The sequence below is a fragment of the Procambarus clarkii genome, chromosome 86 (assembly GCF_040958095.1).
Source record: "Procambarus clarkii isolate CNS0578487 chromosome 86, FALCON_Pclarkii_2.0, whole genome shotgun sequence".
NCBI lineage: Eukaryota > Metazoa > Arthropoda > Malacostraca > Decapoda > Cambaridae > Procambarus > Procambarus clarkii.
The window spans coordinates 18501080-18511431 of NC_091235.1; the positions used below are offsets into that span (position 1 = coordinate 18501080).

Below are 10352 nucleotides of genomic sequence, written 5' to 3' on the forward strand. Positions count from 1 at the left end.
TTGATAGCCGGCGCCGACGTAACAAAAGTGAAGGGGCACCTAACATTGAGGGAGATAAGCCTGATCATCATTGCTCCTCATTCGAGATCGATTCTGAGATGGACTTCCCAACGCTTGGCTCATCTTGTGAAAGCAAGGTTGTATATTATTTATCTTTAGTTTTAATGAGATATATCCTATTGGGATGTCTTAAAGTTTTGTTATGTATATTATTATGTTGCATACTTTGAAGCTACAATAATCTTATGTTTTTCACATGATTATTTTATCTTTGATATTTTTTGTGGTGTGTGATTACATTGAGGGTCCATTCTTCAAGCTTTTATGTAAACTTGTTTTCAGATTTATATTTCTTGGTATTTACCTATTCTAGCATAAGTGTGCTTACTATGAGAACCATTTTAAACCTGATTTGATGTGAGCGTTTTGCAAGAACATGTTATTGAACAGCCATTTGTTTGGTGTCTTTTGAAGGAGCAGATTAATTACTGTAAATTGTATTGAGTTTCTTACATAAGTATTTCCTAATAATAATAATAATGATGATGATGATGAATAAAAACCCACACCTGTGTATTTGTGAAATTTGAGATTCTCAGTCTTTTGCACTGGTCTGAGTGTGTGGTTTGGATGAGACTTACACCTCAACGACTAATGCGGCTGCTACTCCAGTTGGGAATCATATGGTAGCAGCTGTAGCAAACCATAGTGGGACAATAACAATATTGATTTTAATTAGTGTGAAATAATATCTAAATGTAAAAATTATAGAAGTAGAAGGGTAGTAGAAGGGGTTCTAATAAATACTCTGAATGCTTTCACTTCAGAGGCTAGCTTTACTAGAAAAATTATTCTTGTTGAATTAAAATTAAATCTCAATAAAAGGATGAATGTAAGCTGTTCCAATAGCCGCTTTCTTTTGGGTATGGAAGGAGGTACCAGGGATATTCTTGTTCATCTTGATATTCTTGTTCATCAAGATGAACAAGAATATCAGGATTACAGAAAGGATACCTGATCAGAATTCCATAGATGACATCACCGCAAGTGTATCAGCAGCCAGGAATAGAGATGACATGGTCAGGAGGATAAGGGTTAAGAGGATAACCATATACTCGGACCTTGGCATTGCACTCAGGAGAGTGCAAAAGACTTGGTGTAAACATTTACATAAAATTCACAAATACCTAAGTGTAGATTTTATCCAATGCTGTTGTCTGTGAGAAGACATTATCATTGCATAATAATAATAATACTACAAAGAAATAATCAATTTGGAATGTTAACCTTCAAAGTGCAGCTCTAGATTTAGATGCATGTCTACCAATTCACAAAACCTATAACTTTTCTTTATAGAATGATTAATTTGAATGTAAAATGTTTGAAAAGTGGAAATAAACTGAATATCCTCATTGTAGCCGGTTTCATGCAGTGAACAAGATAAGTGTATGACGGCCCACTGCGCCCAACCCATCTGTTAACGCCAGACCTCCATCAGCAAAACACACTGCCTGACCAGGCACTCAATGTTGAACTTAGCTGTCTAGATGATGATACAAATGAATGTCCGGCCAAACTCATTCATATATTTGAGTTTGGGAAGATATAAATGACCCCAATATGAGGCAGTTATTTATATGAATAATATAAATAGGAGTTGCTACATATGAATGAGCTAGTGTGGATACAGATTGGAGCTTCAAGTTTATTTCCACCCAGGCATGTGAGTTGCCTCTTATGGGCCAATAGGTCTTCTACAGTTTCCTTAATTCTTATGTTCTTGTTTTCTAATAATTGTTGTGGAAACTGCATTGACCCTATTGGCCCATCTGAGGCAGCTCCTATTTATGTCCATCCAGACTTATTCATATATATATATATATATATATATATATATATATATATATATATATATATATATATATATATATATATATATATATATATATATATATAATAAATATATATAATAAATATATATATATATATATATATATATATATATATATATATATATATATATATATATATATATACATACACATACACATACACATACATACATACATGTCTAGCCTACGCTTATAAATATGACTAGCCTGCACTTGTATATATACAGCACATGTCTAGTCTACACTCGTATATACTGTACATATCTAGCCTATGCATGTATGTCTAGCTTATACTTGTGTCTAGCGTATGGACCTATTATCCTATATGAACCAGCTCTTATATGAATAATATTAATAGGAGCTGCCCCATATGAGCTAATAGGTCTTCTATAGTGCCTTTATTATTATTATTATTATTATTATTATTATTATTATGATTATTGTTATGTTCAAATGATTGATGAGGTACACAGATGAGCCTCAGTTAACATCGCTACAGTTAATGTTATTTTGCTTTTTACATTGTTTGAAAAATTAAATAAATAAATGAATTAACATCAGACAGGCACAGTGCTTTTTTTAAGTTTCCCAATCTAGAACAGAGAAAACAACATACCGTACAGTATATGAGGGACTAACTTAAATACAGTACTGTTAACGAGCAATATTTATCTGGTACTGAAAATTAAACTTCTTGTGTACTGAAAAATGATGGCACAATATCAATTATATTTATATAATACTGTACTGTATAATATAACCATATGGCTCTGTTAACAAATTATCAAGTAAATTTAGCTGGCATCAAAACAAATGCATCTCGTCAGTTGATCACAGACATAAATAAGCATGATGTGCGAGTTCCAGGCTCAATATAATTACTAAAGATTATCTTAGACAAGGTCAAATGGGTAAATGGCCTAAAACAAGTAGTAATCCTAATGAAAGGCCAAAGGAAGACAATATCATTAGAAATTAAGCTAAAAGTGCTAGGAATGATAAGGGTGTGCGAGCGAAAAATGACCAAACTTCATTTTTCCATTATCCTAGTAGCGTAATCCTTACTCACATTACTAAGCTTATGGATTTTTGTTTTCTCATTTAACGTCATTTCTAGTGAAAGTTTCGTTTTTGTTTTAACCTAACTCCCAACATTAAGTAAGGCTAGATAGTAATTTATTACAACTATACAGAGTTGTAAAAACCATATGAGCATAATTGGTAGATACATCATGTAATAAAGTGAAATAATATACCATGGCAAGTACCACATTGGCATAGTAACATGTACAACGATAACCGCATTGGTATAATAAGCAATCATGAAACGTAAGTAGAATTTTTTCATGTTATGACAGCTCCACTCCATCCATATAAGACATATTATATCCATATGATCATCATTTGTGTAAATCCCAAACAAAAAAGTTGTTTAAATCAACGTGATAATCACATTACCTCATGAATCAACGTTAGACAATAATCGCACTTAATGGGTTTATTTGTTTTGTTAACTTTTCAAACACATTTTAGATTTTTTTTTGTGTGTATGTAAAGTATGTTTGTATGTGTATTGTGTAAATACTGTCTGTGCTCAGTAATCCAAATCATAAGGGGCCTACCCACATTCCAGTAAACTGAAATTAATAGGAATATCCAAAAATGAAAAAATTTCCAATTGTATCAGAACCTGGTTACTCCTGCCATTTACCTGTACATTCTTGTGGTTTACCGACATACTCCCCCAGTGTAGTACGTGACAATGATGAACAGAAATTCCTTCAGATTACCGGAAGATTCAGGTTATTGGAATATGAATGACCGAGCTCTTAGAGTATTTCATGAAAATCAGATAAAAATCGAGGAGGCAGAAGAGTTAAAGGGACCCCAATCAACTTTATTGTACAATGTTTCTAAACTTCAACTCTGGTATTTAGCCTTAACTATCCTGCTGCATGCATCATACAGGGATGCCTGTGGCATATCTGACCAACCTGCACCAGGCATCTAGGGATGATTTAATATACCATGTAGGATTCAAAATGCTCAGGGGTACGTGGGGCTTCCAGTAGAGGTGCCATTCCTAGATGTGAAGGCCTCATTACTGAGAGAGCAACCAAGAGTAGTGGCTGCAGCATAACTAACAGCACTGCTGTTCAGACTGCATCTACTGCATCACTAAAAAATATACAATAGTTCTTACATTCTTGTAAAGCCATTAGCACGCATAGCATTTCAGGCAGGTCCTTAATCCTAATTTTTTCCCCGAATACAACTCGCCAAATCGTTTAACAACCCATTCACTGCTGAGTGAACAGGCAACAGTTAAGGACTGGCACCCGGTCAATCCTCCCAGGCCAAATTACTCACGAAGCGTCGGGCGAGTACTTTACTACTAAGCCATGGGGACTGCAAAATGATGAAGTATATAAGTATGTGCAATTATTTGCAGTGATAGCACAGTATAATAGAAGATCCTGACTGTGATAAAGACTGTACAATGTTCAGATATCAGTGAATACAATGCTGTTTATGAGGCAGACATTAAAAGCACTATGCCATTCTTTTGTGCATTTGAGTGTCTTCAAATGACAGCTCATGTTCCTTTACAAAATAAACTTGTGGAAATTATTAATTTTCAGGATTTAGTGATTCTGATGATAGCAGCATTTTGCCTAGAATTAGCAAAGTGTAGTATATTGGGAGAAAGAATTTTTGCCAAATGAAGTAGTATCGTGAGCCAATTAGTGTGTGATGGTGGCTCAATGCTGTTTGGACTCGATAGACCAGTTTAGTGGTTTGTTATGGGACACAAAAGTGTAATAACAGCAAAAAGTGTTTTATTGTTCAAAGAAAATAATAATTAACTCATATTAGTGACAAATGAGTGTGTGTACCAATATTCTACATGTTCTGTGATACAAATATTATTATTGACAGTCCATTACAACATTGCACTTGAATAAACATGTTAAAAACATTTAAAATATGAAGAAAATATATATTATTTTAATGCATTGTTATAACTTTGTTCAAAATATGCGGGACTAGGGTGTACTCTAATAATCAGCTATTAACCAGCTATAAGATTATTACACTCACCAGAAACGATTAGTGGTTCTTAATGCTGCAAAACAAATGTAGATTGTTATACATACATAAATAGTGTATATGCAATGTAATAACAGTAAAAACTGTAACTGTTGTACTATTTTTGTTCCAAGAAAATGTTTTGAGCATAGTGGTGTTCCACACATGTTGTTATATAAATTTATCAAATTACACACTATTAAATAATATTAATGCAAAAACCAGAGAAAAACGAATCAGAGATATTGAAATAATTAAATAAAAAAATCTTCATGGCAACTCCCTCCATTTGATGGGGCTGGAGCAGACTACTTTGGGCAACTGCTCTGTTGCTCTGTCAATGCTTGTAAATTGCTGGAATTCTTCATTCCACAACAGCCAAAGTAAATCACAAAAAAATAGTAAATAATCCCCTAATCAGAGAAAGCATTAAAAAAAATACAACATTTTTGTTTTGTTTTCCCATACACCAAGGGAATTGTTAGAACATAATAGGCATGCAGCCCAGGCATTAAAACACAAAAATGTTTGCTAACAACTTTGTTTAAAAAAAATACACAACAAATATTGATTTTTGCAAAGTTTATTGCAGGGTCATTGTGATGGTATCATTGAAAAGACTAAACACAGTTCTATAGTTCTATTAGAGGAAATTTCTCTTACATTTGTTTCCTAATAATAAAAAGTCATGAATCTAGTGTTTGAATATTTTTACCCAAAAAATTTCTAAGTTCATAAAAATGTATCAAAAACAGATCAAATACAAATGTAAAGTCTGCTGAGTTATGCATTGTGTGAAAATTTCATCAAAACCTGTTGATTCTAAGAATCAACATTTTTGCAGTCCACGCTCTGACCAGGCTTCCTGGTTACAGGTTTGATCAACCACGTTATTCGATGTGGCTGCTTGCAGCCTGATGTATGAGTCACAGCCTGGTTGATTAGGTATCCTTTTGAAGGTGTTTGTCAAGTTCTCTTTTGAACACTGAGAGGTTAACCAGTTATGCCTCGTATGTGTAGGGAAAGTGTTGAAAATAATTGGGCCTTTGATAAGAGTTCTCTCGGCGTGCCTATTGTCCCTCACCTTTTCAGTGGGGCTGTTTTGCGCATCCTGCCATGCCTTTTGGTCTCATGTGGTGTTAGGTTTGTGTGCAGGTTTGGAACCAGTCTTAATAATATTTTCCAAGAAAATTATGTATCTTATCTGCCTCATGAGCTATAGGGAAATCTGATTTACAAATTTTAGCCAATCACAGTAATTTAGATGTTTTATTAGTACTATATATTACTATATATTAGTAATATATTAATTATATTATACTATTATATATATTAGTTTTACAGTACTATAGTTTGTATCCTTCTCTATCTTATGTGGGGATGAGGAAAAAGTACTGGAGCAAGCACGGTACCTTCAGGGCTTGGCTTTTCACGGCTGATGATTCAAATTTTACTTTGTTGACTATTATGCTCTGGGTTCTGTTTTTTAGAAAGTTAAAGATCCATTTCCCTACTTTGCCAATTTCAACTTTATTATGCACCTCTTACCCATCCCATGGGTGGTAGTGGAAAGGGTTACAAAGGCACATAATCAGTTCCAGAACTGAACCCCATAGTTCATTTAGCTAAGCAAATGACAATCTTTTGAAGCTAGTTACACAATTATTAATGCTATATATATACAATTATTTACACAAATATATATACACATCGATAATCTATTTATATCACAAGTGATTCAACAAGAGGCTCACAAGTCGCTATACAAGGCACTTTACATCTATGGTGAGTCACACAGTTACTAGTCTTGCTCCGCACCCACCCAACTGGGCGGCAGCTTTACATTCATGTGCAGGCTGCACGTACAGTAAGCAAATTTTGGATACTTCGCTAAGATTCCTGACAGCACATCATTATGAATGAAGTACTTACACATTTCTTGGACTCCATTGATTGTGTTATCTATGAATTCCACAATTTTTTTTACATTCCATTATATAATGATGCAAAGTATGTGAAAAGTTCTGTTGACAGAGTTTACATTTAGTCAAATCTACATCAGCAGATGTTACAAACTCCCAGAGATACTTGTAGTAGTAATTCTTTTTGTGTATACTTTATGTACAATAACACCATGTCACATTTGTCGAAAGCTTTGTGAAATCCTTGTGTATTATATACTTGTTTTGTCTTCCATGGTATCTAAAGCTGTCATAATGGTCTTGGAATTGAGATGCAGGAATACCCTGTCCTGAACCCATGTTGCCCTGGGTTATGTAGACATTGTGATTCAGTGTGATTAGTGAAAGTACTGCCTATCTTTCTATAAAATTTATGAATTGGGAAGTTAAAGCTATCTCCTCTTTATCAGGAATAGCATCAGTATCTAGGCTCCATCTCTAAAAGATGTTTACGATAAAAATGATAAAAACTTAAACTGAAACAGAAAACTTAAAAGTTGGTGTTGTGAGATTTGCATTTTTCTTCCAAAAGTACAGCATCACAAATCTTTAACAATGTTAAAATTATACATAGTACTTTGTAATTCTTTCCATAGATTTGTATTTAATTAATCTGATTGTTTTAGGTTTTCATGGAAAATGCCATGTTATAGAATGTGGAATAGGAGAAAATACAACACACATCCTCCAAATTATGTGAAAAGCTTTAAAAAATTCTGATAAGAAATCTAGGAGTGGTTCTGGATATAAAACTTTCACCTGAAGACCACATAAATAATAATAAAAAATTCATTGTGTCGGGGGACAGGAAGACCAAGGGTGTGTCAATACATGTTAGGACCTTTATCGAAGTCCCTCCCCAAGCCGAATTACTGATTCTGCCCAGGATGCAACCCCACAAGCTGCTTAACTCCTGGCTACCTACTTACTGCTAAATAAAGGAAATGTGTGTGCAACCATTTCTGCCTCGCCCGGGATTCAAACCCGGAATTCTAGATTGTGCATTGTGAATGAACCTGGCTGTACTAGCAGGACCCCTCACAAAGAACATTGTGCGAGGCGCATGTACTACACTTTCCAACTTTAGAATTGCCTTTAAGTACATGGGTGATGAAATGTTAAAGAAACTGCTTACAACCTTTGTGAGACCAAGGTTGGAATATGCAATGGCTGTATAGTGCCCTTATCTTAAGAACATTAATAAACCGCAAAGGGTGCAAAGACATGTAATTAAATGGCTCCTGTAACTGAGTGTTCTATGCAGAAAAGTTAGAGGCATTAAATATACCAAAGCTAGAAGATAAAAGAAAAAAAAAAGGTGATATGATAAATATGTACAAAATAGTAAAAGGACTCAACAAAATTGACTTTTGAAAACTGCAACTTAAAGAGCAAGAGGACATAGGATCAAACTAAGGAAGCAAAGCTGCCAAAAAAACATCGGAAAGTTCACTGTTATAAACAGTGGTAAACGGATGGAACAAGCTACATGAGAAAGTTTGGAGGCCAAAACTGTCAGTAGTTTCAAAGCATCATATGATAGAGTACTGGGAAGACAGGACACAACAGTTGCAGGAGAGCATAGCTCTCATCCAGTAATTACACACACACATATGTATGTATACATGTATGTCATACCTAATGCCAGAACCACACTACTTGACCTAGTAAGCAAGGCCGAATTAGCCTAATAGGCAGAGCAATTTTTGTTACTTTCAAATATTTCTTTCCAGATTGGTTTTTAAACATTATCAATACTGTATACAGTACAGCATAAGGAACATGAATTCCTCAATTATGTTAGTTTGATCAAATTAAAATGAAAGTTTTTTTAACTCAAAAAAAAAAAAGTTAAATATAATGGAGACCTTTATAGTGTAAGTTTAAAAAACTAATAATTCCAGAAAATTGGGCTTGTTAGGCAACTTGGTTTATTAGGTACTACATGCATTTTATATATATATATATATATATATATATATATATATATATATATATATATATATATATATATATATATATATATATATGTCGTACCTAGTAGCCAGAACTCACTTCTCAGCCTACTATTCAAGGCCCGATTTGCCTAATAAGCCAAGTTTTCCTGAATTAATATATTTACTATAATTTTTTTCTTATGAAATGATAAAGCAACCCCTTTCTCTATGTATGAGGCCAATTTTTTTTTATTGGAGTTAAAATTAACGTAGATATATGACCGAACCTAACCAACCCTACCTAACCTAACCTAACCTATATTTATAGGTAAGGTTAGGTTAGGTAGCCAAAAAAAGCTAGGTTAGGTTAGGTTAGGTAGGTTAGGTAGACGAAAAAACATTAATTCATGAAAACTTGGCTTATTAGGCAAATCGGGCCTTGAATAGTAGGCTGAGAAGTGCGTTCTGGCTATTAGGTACGACATATATATATATATATATATATATATATATATGTCGTACCTAATAGCCAGAACGCACTTCTCAGCCTACTATGCAAGGCCCGATTTGCCTAATAAGCCAAGTTTTCAAGAATTAATATATTTTCTCTAAATTTTTGCTTCTGAAATGATAAAGCTACCCATTTCATTATGTATGAGGTCAATTTTTTTTTATTAGAGTTAAAATTGACGTAGATATATGACCGAACCTAACCAACCCTACCTAACCTAACCTAACCTATCTTTATAGGTTAGGTTAGGTTAGGTAGCCGAAAAAGTTAGGTTAGGTTTGGTTAGGTAGGATAGGTAGTCGAAAAACAATTAATTCATGAAAACTTGGCTTATTAGGCAAATTGGGCCTTGCATAGTAGGCTGAGAAGTGCGTTCTGGCTACTAGGTACGACATATATATATATATATGTATATATATGTCGTACCTAGTAGCCAGAACGCACTTCTCAGCCTACTATGCAAAGCCCGATTTGCCTAATAAGCCAAGTTTTCATGAATTAATTGGCTTTCGACTACCTAACCTAACCTAACTTTTTCGGATACCTAACCTAACCTAACCTATAAAGATAGGTTAGGTAGGGTTGGTTAGGTTCGGTCATATATCTACGTTAGTTTTAACTCCAATAAAAAAAAATTGAACTCATACATAATGAAATGGGTAGCTTTATCATTTCATGAGAAAAAAATTAGAGAAAAACAATTAATTCATGGAAACTTGGCTTATTAGGCAAATCTGGCCTTGCATAGTAGGCTGAGAAGTGCGTTCTGGCTACTAGGTACGACATATATATATATATATATATAATATGTTGTACCTAGTAGTCAGAATGCAGTACTTGGCCTACTATGCAAGGCATGATTTGCCTAATAAGCCAAGTTTTCCTGAATTTATATATTTTTCTAATTTTTTTCTTATGAAATGATAAAGGTATCCATTTCATTATATGTAAGTTAATTTTC

At 33.8% G+C, this 10352-nt stretch overlaps 1 protein-coding gene across 7 annotated transcripts in view; it reads left to right on the forward strand.

Moving 5' to 3' along the window:
• LOC123768087 (uncharacterized) overlaps nt 1-10352 on the forward strand; it is a 58987-nt gene that overhangs the window by 45904 nt on the left and 2731 nt on the right. For 6 of the 7 annotated variants that reach the window (XM_045758408.2, XM_045758383.2, XM_045758400.2 and 3 more), the window contains one exon: nt 8-137. In XM_045758408.2, the coding sequence (XP_045614364.1) occupies nt 8-137 (130 nt within the window). Of the gene's footprint in view, nt 1-7; nt 138-1418; nt 1884-10352 lie in introns of those variants that run through there. The other variant, XM_045758417.2, reaches the window with a different exon arrangement.